General features: G+C 43.0%; 1 protein-coding gene across 5 annotated transcripts in view; it reads right to left on the reverse strand.

Moving 5' to 3' along the window:
- Window positions 1-13,407, reverse strand: part of LOC135906148 (uncharacterized) — a 281,677-nt gene that overhangs the window by 53,115 nt on the left and 215,155 nt on the right. For all 5 annotated transcript variants that reach the window (XM_070524112.1, XM_070524105.1, XM_070524086.1 and 2 more), the window contains one exon: window positions 10,062-10,177. In XM_070524112.1, coding sequence (XP_070380213.1) covers window positions 10,062-10,177 — 116 coding nt within the window. The remainder of the gene's footprint in view (window positions 1-10,061; window positions 10,178-13,407) is intronic.

The raw sequence follows: 13,407 nt of genomic DNA on the forward strand, positions 1-13,407 counted from the left end.
TCTGGCCAATTTGAGCTGACTAGCACAGAGCATACAATGCACGATAACGATCGTGTCTGCAAAGTATTACATTGCCACGTGCCGCAGAAAGGTATGAAATTTCAAACCGAAGTTTGTTTTCCCTTCTCCTCGCGGCTGCCACACTCCAAGCCGGAGGATGACGTACACATGATGGTGCGCCTACATACACGTGTTCATGCTGTGATGTCGCTCGTGGGGAAAGGTGACTTCAAGAATTATTCAAGGCGACATCTGTTACTTGTGTAATATGTTGCTAGATTAAAACACATTGGCAGGCCAGTTGGTTAGAATCCACGATAGAGGGTATAAGCGCGACTGAATGAAGACGTAGAAAAAAAATACACAGAGCGCTGTCTCCGAGTATCTGTTTCTTTCTATGTCCTCGTTCAGTCGCGCTTATACACTCTATCATGATGCTAGAATAGACTAATAAAGCTAATAAAACACGCAAAACGAATGTCTGCATGTTTTTGTTTTACTTCACAATGCAGAAAGAGAGATGTATTTTCGTTTCATCTGCTTGTTCTCACGTCGTGCAGTCACGCGCGCAGACACTGAAACTTTGTCATTTTCTACTGTGTTCCAGTGTGGGATCAGGCTCTGCGATCCGCTTGTGTCTGCCTCAGTATTCGTGTAGCACAAACTTACGCCGCTTGTCAGGTGTCCTTGTGCACAGCACGCAAAATCATGCGATGTGCGAAATCAAACAATCACAACAGCTCGTGTGCAACACCGTCAGCAAAAATGCGCAGCGCTGAAAAAAAAAAAAAAAAACCCGAGGAGAAAAAATATGAAGGTGGGGCCTGTGACGTATGCGTCACGTTATCCTCGAGGTCCGGTATGGGAGAACGCAGGGAAGGAATTTCACTTGCGAAGGCTAGACGGGGGCAAGTGGAGAGAGTGTCTCGCTTGGCAGTGGAGCTCACCTCTTGAAATCATGTGTTCGCGGCACTGAAACATAGAGAGTGTCTCGCTTGGCAGTGGAGCTCACCTCATGAAATCATGTGTTGGCGGCACTGAAACATAGAGAGTGTCTCGCTTGGCAGTGGAGCTCACCTCATGAAATTACGTGTTTGCGGCACTGAAACATAGAGAGTGTCTCACTTGGCAGTGGAGCTCACCTCATGAAATCATGTGTTTGCAGCACTGAAACATATATGTTTCAGTGCTGCGAACACATGATTTCAAGAGGTGAGCTCCACTGCCAAGCGAGACACTCTCTCCACTTGCCCCGTCTTGAAGGGGTAAGTATATATATATATGCTATTAATGAGCCGATTTGATACATTTTTGAGGCAGAACGCTCCTTAGAGGACACGTAACAACTTCCACAGTGTATAACTGAAGTTTGCTGAGTGGCCTGCTGAGGGGCTTTTTAACCAATATGCCTGATATATAAGCTACTTCCACTCATTCAAATGGCTGCTTTCCTAAACCACATTAGTGCAATTTTCTTGCACGCCTCGGCTAAACATATGCAAAGTTTCACTTTCTCTGTAAGTTCAGTGAAGTATTTGCAAACACTGTTAAAGGGACCCTGAAATAACTGCCAATTGTATTTGAATGCATGCAATAGGTTGTTAGATATATTGGCGCAAAGTCTGAGCATCTTGCAAAAGCCCTGAAATAGGTTATAGTCAAGCGCCTTTATAACAGCGCAGCGCTGAAAAAAAAAAAAAAAAACCCGAGGAGAAAAAATATGAAGGTGGGGCCTGTGACGTATGCGTCACGTTATCCTCGAGGTCCGGTATGGGAGAACGCAGGGAAGGAATTTCACTTGCGAAGGCTAGACGGGGGCAAGTGGAGAGAGTGTCTCGCTTGGCAGTGGAGCTCACCTCTTGAAATCATGTGTTCGCGGCACTGAAACATAGAGAGTGTCTCGCTTGGCAGTGGAGCTCACCTCATGAAATCATGTGTTGGCGGCACTGAAACATAGAGAGTGTCTCGCTTGGCAGTGGAGCTCACCTCATGAAATTACGTGTTTGCGGCACTGAAACATAGAGAGTGTCTCACTTGGCAGTGGAGCTCACCTCATGAAATCATGTGTTTGCAGCACTGAAACATATATGTTTCAGTGCTGCGAACACATGATTTCAAGAGGTGAGCTCCACTGCCAAGCGAGACACTCTCTCCACTTGCCCCGTCTTGAAGGGGTAAGTATATATATATATGCTATTAATGAGCCGATTTGATACATTTTTGAGGCAGAACGCTCCTTAGAGGACACGTAACAACTTCCACAGTGTATAACTGAAGTTTGCTGAGTGGCCTGCTGAGGGGCTTTTTAACCAATATGCCTGATATATAAGCTACTTCCACTCATTCAAATGGCTGCTTTCCTAAACCACATTAGTGCAATTTTCTTGCACGCCTCGGCTAAACATATGCAAAGTTTCACTTTCTCTGTAAGTTCAGTGAAGTATTTGCAAACACTGTTAAAGGGACCCTGAAATAACTGCCAATTGTATTTGAATGCATGCAATAGGTTGTTAGATATATTGGCGCAAAGTCTGAGCATCTTGCAAAAGCCCTGAAATAGGTTATAGTCAAGCGCCTTTATAACAAAGTGCTTGAGGCCTCCGAAATAATTTGTCATACAGGTCACTTCGTTGTAAAGGTCATGCGTCACACCACCCACAGTAGAACTGAGAAAGAATTATTGCTTCATTATACAGATCATTTCGTTGTAGAGACGTCTGTCATAGAGACGTTCAACTGTATTGCACTTTTCACCTGGTCACAATGACGACACTTCACATGTTATTGCTTGCCTCTGCCCATCTCAGCTCAACTGGGAATTCACAAAACTTCTACTACAGAAGTTCTATCTGCAATCAGCCATTGCCCTTGTGATCGTCTTGTTATCACACCATCTGCTATTATGAGTGGCACGTGCTCGAACATCGGCCCATGAGGAAATTCTCTTATGTAAGATAAAGTTTTATGAACATGGAGTCCAACATGAAGCAGCCAAGCAATTTCTGCATAAGATGACCGCTCAATCAAAACAAATAGGTGCGGCCTGCTGTGCTGCGCCGAAATGCACGAGCGCGGGCAGGAAAGTTTGTGTTTACAGTCCCACCTGCATTGACGCTAGTAGGCATACACTGCTACAAAATGCCACACAAGTTTCCAGTATGAAAACGCACATTGCAGCATGCACAAGCTTTTTAAAACGGCGGTATTCATGATGAATCCTTCACATCTTGCCATATTTTAACATGCAAAGAATGCTGTGTATTGTTGTGTATTGTTGTATTGCTGTGACGCAACAAAGAGTCCAGTCTTGGGCTACCACAAATTTTTGGCAGATGCTGAATGCCGGCAAGTGTGGCTGACTGACACATCTAGACAGGGATCTGTAGGGAAAAGAAACCAGATGGACAGTGTTTTATCTGTTCCTCTGTGGCTTTAAGGACACGAGCATGACCAATGTTATGACCATGTTGATGTGCCATGACTACGAGGATGGCCCAAAGTCTGGTTTTCTTTTCCTTTTTTTTTCTTTTTTACTTTTCGCACCAGAGACACGCACATTACCAGTGTAAATAAACAACACAGGCCCTTGCAGCAGAAAGGGCAGAACTTTGCCTAATAAATTAAACAATTCATTCCTTCACACCAAGCATTTTCTTCATTGTGGGACTACAGCTTGCGTGGACACTGTGTAGAGTATATGCAAAAATCATTTTTTATGGGCAGTACGGTTTATTTATTTATAGGTAGGGCTTCGTCCTGCGCTTGTCCTGCTTACACCTCTTTTTTGGTCCATGTTATTGTGCACTACCATGCCTTTACTTTCATAAAGAACCAATTAGTCCAAAACAAAGATTTATTGTAATTTATTTATTTATTTTTCTTTTTTATTAATCTTTTAGCTCTTGTCATTTCTTTCTCGTATTCGTTTTTATAGGCTCCCTTCAACGATGCATGGCAACTAGCCCAGTTGTCGAATGTGCTTTAAGGGTAATAAGCAAGAAAGAAAGTATGTACAAGCTTACCAGATTACCAATATATATAGGAATGCATTCACTGTTTCGTTATCGCTACACATGTGCTCATTTTCAGTGCTTTTATGTTTGACGTTTTATTTCTTGACGTAGTAGTCGCAATGTATGCCGTAATACATAAAATAAAGCCTGATAACTGGTGTTTAGAATATTTAGAATAGAGGTAAGTCAGTAATAATTAATTGCTCAGACAGTTTTTAGAATTCTTATGTGAAACTTCACAGAAGCACCTCAGGGAACAAGAATGAAAGTAACAATTTGCTATTTTTAGTTTAGGTACTGAAAGTAAAAAAAATATAAATATGCAAAACATGCACCTGGTTCCTAGTTCTCAAGTTTGGTAATTCAGATCACGCAAGAAAATTATTATGAGAATTTGTTGGCGTCAATACTACCCACAGTGATGCTTCTACTACGTGGGAAAGCAGTAGCTTTTCAAATGTGAAAACGGGCAAGTTCATATTGTACAGGGAGCTTTTTTTTTTTTTTCATTGCAGCAGGCACCTGATATGTCTTTTACTGAATTCTTTATGCTCGCAAACCAATGGCTGTCAGGTCAGGGAGCATGTAGAAGCACCCTCATACTTGATTATTGTGTTCAATCAGCTTTTCTGTGCAAGCAAGGTGGTCTAGAGTGTGTTCAGCTGGTGCTGGAACCTCCACATGTTTTGTTGTTCCTGTACAGTGCTGTACAGTAATGAATAAGTACACCTGCACAGGTGGTGTTCGAAATGTAAGAGATTAGACAGCTAGTCAAGCTTTGGTCAAAGGTCAGTCTGAAATTGACTGCATGCTCTTGTGCAATTGAAAACCCCACAGGATGGGGAAGCTTGCTCGTAATGATTTGTACATACTGTCGAAGTGCTGATGGATAAAAGCAACCCTCGGTGGGGAAAATAAAATTGCACTTGATATTAGACCAACACAATTCTCAAAATAACATTCACTCAAGAGCATCTACCACAGTTTGAGACATTGTTAAAACAGCTTGGACGTCGGAGCAAAAAATGAGTCAACCCAAGAGAAGTTTCTGTGTCCTCACTGCTGCTGTCATTTCAAAATTATGTCACCGATTCAACCAAAGTGCAAACTTTGCATCATATTATAGAGAAGTGCTAGGAGTACCTGGAGGCTAGCTTCAATGATACTTCCAGTCAAAGTTCTATTTTTCAAGACTCCCCCCAATCTGCAAAACAGTGCAGTCATTTCAGACAATGCAATGACATCACGAGAAGCATTCCAACAGAAATGTTTACCAGCACCTAAAAAAACTGTCTCAATAAAGGCTCAAATAAATGTAAATAACTTTATTACCAGTGCCCAAATCAACTACGTTGTGGCCACTCCATGTGAACACGAGTGCAAGAAGAAAATATACTCAAATTGTGAAATGCCTTTATATGATTGTGCCAGATAGCTTGTAAGTAATTTTGATGAGAATATAAGATTCACTTGTTGTAAGCCCACAGACAAAACAATGTCTTATATTTAATGATTTCATGTGATTAATGATTTCATCTCATGATTTCTACATGAAATCATGAGAGCTGACAGTCACAAATAGTGTGTGTTCGCTGCGCTAAATCAGTTTGAGAAAGAGAGCTTTGATTAGACAGTACCGCTGCAATTCCAGCACACCTCTGTGCACTGCCAACTTAGCAAAACTAATTTAGCTGCTCTACACACATTGTAAACTGGAGAAACATCTTTGAGAATATGTTTGCTCCGCGACAATGCTGCTGCTCCGCTACCACCAGCCCATGGTGCCACCAGTCCTGACAGAAAGTGCATCCAGTGCTTCTGGTGAATTCAGCGCACACAACAGGCTGTACCTTGTGCATTTTGATCGAGTGGCTGTGCTATTACTATAAAAAACAACAGTGCGTAAATGTTCTTTTAAAGATGTAGTCCAGAAGACACGAGTGCTGCATGTAGTCTTTTTCTTCTTGGCTACCATTATCACTACCAAGCAAATGCGAAGAACTCATTAGAACATGTGGGGATCGCCGTGCCTTCAGCAGGCAAGAGCTACTCGTCTTCAGCAGGCAAGAGCTACTAAAGGCTCAGCAGAGCAGTCTGTTTTGTTGCCAAATCATTGACAGGTTTAAAGAGCCGAGCTCCCCAGAGGAGAGGGGCAGCAATGCCGTTAAGTGCACACTGACAGCTAGTATTGCTGTTGGCAAAGAGTGTGATGCAACTGGTACTGTTGCAGGCACACTGAATATGTATCTACTTGACGCCGATGTATGAGCCATTCCTGGTTATGTTGTTCTTTCTTCGGGAATGAGCCATTGCTACTGGCATTTTTTGTACCATCCATCTACTTTTTTTTTTGTATCACTCTTCTACTTTGTATCACATGGAGTTCTCCTGCGCTATATCCCCTGAAGAGGCTCCCCAGGAGTATTTCGAGGAGTTGATACCCCGCAGTTAAAAGAATGCCACCCTGAGCTATTTTCATGACTCGTGGTTGGCCGGTCATGTGAGTGGCCTTAAGACTTTACAAAATGTAGTGCCGTTCAGCTACTGGGCCAGGCATGAAGCGCGATGCTCTTCACTACACCTGCTCATGCCGTGTGTATTGCGTGAAGCCTCAAGGGCACCCTTTCTGGTGCCAGGGACTTTGGTGATATTGGCAAGCATCTGGACTCGCTTCAAGTGAAGTGACATATTCGCCTGTTTGAACTGCTGTGGCACCTTTTTCCTGTCCTGACTCTGACAAAGATGACAATGCCCTCTTGGACTTTGTCCCGCTGGCTTAGCCTTTCTCGCTGAGTCAACCTTGCCACTTGGCCTCGCTCAACCTCCTTGGCAGGCTGGCCTCAGTCTTTAGGAGGGGGAATGTGGGTATCGAAGTGCCTTCCTGTGCCTCATCCCCCAGCTCGTGCATTGTGCTTACTTCGATTTATTGGAACCGCTACCCCAGTGGCAACATGGCAGAAAAAACTAACACACCAGAGCTATTTTCCCAGGCAAATTATGCTTCGCCTTCTCGGTGTTGATTCACTGTGCAAACGGACATCACCGGGACGTATCCTGATTGGCCACCAGAGTGACGGCCCCCGGGTACCCTCGCTACCTGAGCTCGCTTCCGCTGAGCGCTTCATTGCTGTGGCAGATGCTCACAGGCCCGCAATGAGTTGGTTACGTGGGACTTTGCTCCCGCAACTTCTCATTCTCGTGCTTGATGGACCGCTACATGGGTAGTTCTAGCACAGCGGGCACACATACTAAATCAGTCTTGCGGTGAGCCTTTGCCTGTAAGCGCTGCGACTGTCACATTGTGTTGTATTTTTTTGGTTAATAAACCCATGTTGGCAATCTGATTCCAGAGCCTTCTCTGTGCCATGTCAGAGAGCCGTAGTACCTTTGTGCATTGTGAAGTGGAGAAGTGTCATGCCCTTTCCTGACTGTCGCTCAAAGGGTGAGCCTCGCGCAAACAAATCTCCACAAACAATGAAGATGTGCAGGACCATGCTCATTCATACGACAACAAGTAGACAGCACTCATTCACAAGCTGGCTTCGTGTGCTTGGTGGACAACAGCCGCATAAAGTAACATCTTAAGAGGAAGGAAGTAGGGGAATTTCTGCTCACATATGGTTTTTTGGTGCAGTGCACTGTGACAAGATCTATCATAAATGGCAGGTATTTATCATTTTATTTTATATTATAGTTACTTGGGCGATACACTTCATGTTTAAAATTATTTTGTTTGGCCAAAAAGATCCAGTTATGTCTCATTAATATGAATACTGTGGCTCCTGACCAATACTGTCCATAAAGAGAGTTGTCCCCAATAACGAATCTTGATGGAAAACAAAGAACACCTATTAAGAAAAAGTACAGTAATTAGTGTTTCTGCTCATTACATTATTATGGTGGCCAGTGTATTCAAAATATTGAGGTGCAATTTGCAATGCCTCGCAGGTCATGAGTACTGTGACAGCAGGCTTCACGTTCATAGAATTAAAGAAAAAGTGGTACTTTCACTTAAAGAAAGTTGCTACAAGTGCAGTAAGGACAAATACAGCTTGTTGGTGAAGAAAGAAAAAATTATGGGGTTTTACGTGCCAAAACCACTTTCTGATTATGAGGCACGCCGTAGTCGAGGACTACGGAAATTTCGACCACCTTGGGTTCTTTAACAGGCACCTAAATCTAAGTACGCGGGTGTTTTCGCATTTCGCTGTTGGTGAAGCTAGCACATACAAGAAAGAGCCGTCTTGACTGACTTCTGTGCACGAGGTGCCAATAGAACAGCTGAAAGAAATGGGAGACACAGCCCAATTTTCCTCACAGAAAGCATGTACACTTCAAAGAGCATGTGAGTACTCGATCTATCACATGGTTTCTGCGGCGGCAGAGGTGCTGGCCAATGCGGTAGCGCTGACAATGGCATGTATTGCCACTGCTAGCATGCCACATATTTTGCACCCAATGTGCATGAGGCTTTCAGCTCATATCCTTTCTACTTTTTGTGCATTTCTGCCCTGTCCATTGTCCAGACAGTCATTTTCTATATTAATGAAGTGCAAGTGTGTTCAGTGTCTATGAACACTGTCTATAATTCAAGTCATCCATGTTAACAAGGGTCACGATAATGAGGCACAACTGTAGTTATTTCAGGGGCCCTGGAAATAAGCCACACTAGTCTATAACCAACAGTTCAATAAATTCAGTTATAAATCTATGTGAAATCTTGGTCTGCAATGCAAATGGGATTGACAAAATAGATTTTACTATGTAACATTAATTTCACAATGTTACAATGCAATGCAGTTAAGTTCTTATTTAGGCCGCGAATACTCAAACTTTTAGCCATGACCAGCCTTTCATTATTAGCTGTTGCTGCACCAGCCAAAGTTTAAGGTAGCAAAGCAACAAACGCACACTTTAAACTTAGAAGACAACTTTCACCATGATATACAACAATCTGCATGTATGATGCTTAAGCATCTGGTTAAGCAACAACCAGATGTATGCATTCAACTGAATTATTATCTAATGTAAAACATTTTACTGTTGCATTACAAAACAGAAAGCATTGTGTACTTGACAGCTTAAGTAATTTACATGTACTTTTGATCATTTGCGGAGAAAAGGATAAGGGGAGGGGGGGCTACCACATTTGCATTGAAGTTTTATACTACTAGTACAAGTGCCACTTCATTTTGTTTTATGCAATTTTCTGGGCTGACTTATGTTGAATTCCAATGGCGGAGTCGGAGCAGCCGACGGACTCGGCGAGCGAGCACTCGACTCTGGCGCAGAGCAGCGCCTCCGGATCCGCGAGTGGAACACAACCTGCGCCGCCAGAGCAAGACTGAAGCGGAAGTTCTATCACAGAGTTACCCAGGATACCTTGCGTGTTGTCATTTCCTTCTGCTGTTTGCGCCCAGCACCGCCGCACCGGTCACTTGTCTCTTCAGCGCCGTTCACCTGTTGTTTTTTTAAAAGTGCGGAATGGATATCTCGCCAAGGGTGCTGCAGCTTTTGCTTCCTCGCGAGTCGTGACCGGTGGCGCCTCCCAGCAGACAAACGTGTTAAAGGAAATACGTCATGCAGAGTTCCGGTCCACTCCGCCGATTTTGGCGGAGCATCTTTTTCTGCTCCACGGAGTGACTTCCGCTCTGAATCCCCTCCGACTCTCTCATTGGAACACCTTACTCCCGCTCTCACTCCGTCATTGGAACAAACTTGCTCCGAAACGAGCAGAAAAACTTGCTCCGACTCCGCCATTGGAATTCAACATTAATAAGGAAATAGCTTACATAACTATGGATAGTGTGCTTCCTTCTACAAATGCAATATTCATTGTATAATAAATGTGTAGAACTCTGTCAGTGTTTCCAGCACAATTTCATAAAATGTTTTGTCCTGTTGTTGGTTCCTTTAAAGACAATATCGCAAGCTCATACTAGTAAAGTTATCAAGAGAAAGAAAGCTAGCATGAAAGGCAAAAAAATATAAAGTAATTAAAAATGTGGAAGAGGGTAGTAGGAATGCAGAAAATAAGGAAAGTCTTACCTGTAGTGTTTCCAACTTGGAATTGTTCTCTTGCTTTGAGCTGAAACCTCAGGCATTTGTTTTCATGCACAGCCTTTTCTAACTTGAGCTCGAGCTCAGTCACTGCACTCTGCAAGCTGGAATGGGAAGGTGGGAGGCACAAGAGCAAGAAACACAGCAGCTGTAGAAAGTCAAGGTACCACTGCTTCCAAATGAAATGCTGTCCGCACACTGAGATTTAACTAAAATAAACTTTGAAAGACTCTGCAGGTGTGGTATTTACTATGGCTTTCTGCTACACTACTATGAACATTAATATGTTCATAGGTGCAGGTGCCATTCAGCGTGTTGTATTTACTCTCATGAAAGCATGTATACAGTCAGCTGCAAAAGATTGCGGGATCTGCAATGCGTGGCAGAGTGATGTAAAACTGCATTGCTGCACCGTCTACTGTCATAGGGCATCGTGTCGAGGCTCCCAGTACTGCGCCAGGTGGACTTTGCGCAGCCTCGATACCACACTGTGTGACAGTAGAGAGAATAGCAATGCAGTTTTGCGTAGCTCTGCCACGCAGTGCAGATCCTGCAAACTTCTGCAGCTGACTGTACATGTGCATAAATGTCACCAATAGTCACACAGTATAATATAGGTACATAAAAAATGCTAGAAAATGTTTGGGAATACGCGCAGCAAATTTACAGTGAGGCACTGAATTAGGTGCACAAAAACCATTATGCAAAATGCAGAAGACTTGAACTTCATCATAGACTGAAATTATGGAGTGGAAACATTGTAACAAAATGGCCAATTGCATTCTTGGTGTCACAAAGTTGCATGAACAAGTTAAGAAAAAACATGCTTGGCATTGTTCCTACCAAAGCCAAGTGGAAATGTTATGCTTGTCAGAGTGAACACTTTTCAATATTAAAGCCAAAATGTGCTAGGTCGCAACTACAACCAGTGTAAAGTGAAAAAGTTGTCTAACACTACAAAGCGAGGCAGGTATAAATGAGGGGAGAGGGAGCAGACACAGGTTGTAGTTTACAACAAGTTTATTGCTTCAAAGTGGGTACAAGTTTTGACACATATGAAATGTAAATGGAGGTCCCATAGTCAGACTGCATTGAGACCTCCGTGCTTGGTTTAGTTTTTTTACCTTATATAGCGAATGCAGATTTAGAGGTTTGGCGGTTAAAGTTCGCATCCAAGTAGAGGGATCAGTACTGATTAGGGTTGCCAACCATCCCGAATTTAGCAGGACAGTCTCGACTTCCCGAATAAATGTCCAGCCTCTTGACTTGACCTAGACTGGATGGCCAAATGTCCAGACTTTTTTTCTACTGGGGAAGAATAATTAGACCAGATTTTCTATTTATAATGCCTGACAGCTCGTTTGCATATTCTTTTTTACTGTTCTGTTACAGTGTTATAAACATAAAGGTGGTTTTGTTTTTGCCGTGCCTCTACTTCTGTCATAGGTCATAACTGTTCAAAATACCTCTGCCCATCTTGGTAGCCGCATTAGTCGGGCAAGTATATTGCACCTGTCTTGTTGTAGATGATGACAATCTGGGACTAAAAAAAAAGTTTGTTCAACTTCATTGCATGTACAAAATGGCAGCTCCTGGCATTCACGGAGTCATTCATTGCAGTGGCGGCAATGACTGTGTCAGACTGTGCAGGAAACGGCGACTGTGTAGAAAACTGCATTATCTACACCACACAGTTTTTAAGTTGCAACATTTTGTGACTTGATAACGAAATTTTTGCACTTTGTCTCAATTAAGATTTTTTCTTCGTGAAATAGATGTGTGCGAGAAAGGTAGTCTCGGTTCCATTGTGAAAGGGTGTCGTCATCTTTCTTGTGTGTGTTGTTTTTTGGCGCAAAATCTTTTCAGTATGCAAGATCACCAACTAGCCCAGCAGTTAACTGTTCTAAGGTTTTCCTGCCCAATACAAAAAATTTTAGATTAAAAAAAAATAATATTTGGCACGCCTTTTGGGACTGTCCTTATTTAAACAGATTCAGCTGACTCCTCCACTGCAGTGGTGTCATCGCGCTTTTCCACTAGGCTGGTGCATCGGTCATGGAGGATTTCCAATAGAAGGTGTAATTAGAGAGTAGTGCCAGATTTAGTTTCCCCATACCAGCCTTAAACAGCTCACTGTACATGCTCTCACATGCTTGCTACTGTAACGTACCGTAGCAAAGATATGGATACAGGAGCTCTAAAAACTCAAGCTCATTTTATTATTCAGAAGAGGCAAAAAGACACTATCTGAGACTTTTTAATGCGATAGCGTTAAACGTCCCGTGTCACAGAAAATCTAGTGTGGGCATCTGGCGCCAGATGTCTTGCGAGTGAAAAATCATTCCGAACCACGCATACCAAACCACGCAGGCCCTGTTCATGGCGCAGAGGCGTTACTGAACTAATTGTGAAGTATGACTTACAAACAACCTACAGACATGATAGTGTTGGATTGTAATTTGAATATATGAGAAAACATAATTCTGTTACACGGAAGCTCAATACAAACTCCTTTTCCAGCATTTCTACCATTCAAAGAGCAGTGCACCTTACTCTGTTCCTTGCAACACCATCCAGATGGCACTTGCCTTTGTGCGCCGTTGCCGCAAATGCAGAGGAGAAAAAAGAAAGATGCTCGCCGCTAGCGTTTTAAAGTAAATATTATGGTTACATAAGCTGCTGTTACCAGGAAGCCTGAGACGCAGTCAGGGGTCTTTGAATGCTTTCGCGTTTTACTCTTAAAGACAAAGCTTAAGCGTCCTCCAAATTTTCTTTAATACCAAAAAACAAGCTTGGAATGCAATATGAATGTAATTTCGTTTTACTGCATTCGCGTTCTTAGGGTACTTCATGCACTTTCCAGAGGCTATCTATCTGTTTGTCTGTGTGTGTGTGTGTGTGTCTATGTATGTACAGTAAACCTTGTTAATTTGAAGTCATCAGGACTGCAAAAAAACTTGCAAATTAAGCGAGTTTTTGCAATAACCGAACACACACACACAAAAAATGCAACCCAGGCAAAAAATTTTGCTGCAGGAATTTGCTACCTTTATTCAGCGATCTTTGGATTAGTTGAAGTAATCAGAGATGCTAGTTTGCCATGTCCTGTAGTTCGAGGCTCCAAGGGCCATGTTTTCTAGTTGCCCAACTATGTGCAGCACTTGAGAATTTCCACCGTGGCACTCAACCAAACTGTGGATAACGTTCAGCGATCCGATAACTCCCCGAGAGTGAGTGCTCAGGAGGGCTCGTTAGTGTCATCATTATCGCTGTCATCGCACGTGGTCGCATCAGCGGTAGCTTCACTCTCCAAGTCTGAGTAGCACATTTGTTG

The sequence above is a fragment of the Dermacentor albipictus genome, chromosome 1 (genome assembly GCF_038994185.2).
Source record: "Dermacentor albipictus isolate Rhodes 1998 colony chromosome 1, USDA_Dalb.pri_finalv2, whole genome shotgun sequence".
Lineage (NCBI taxonomy): Eukaryota > Metazoa > Arthropoda > Arachnida > Ixodida > Ixodidae > Dermacentor > Dermacentor albipictus.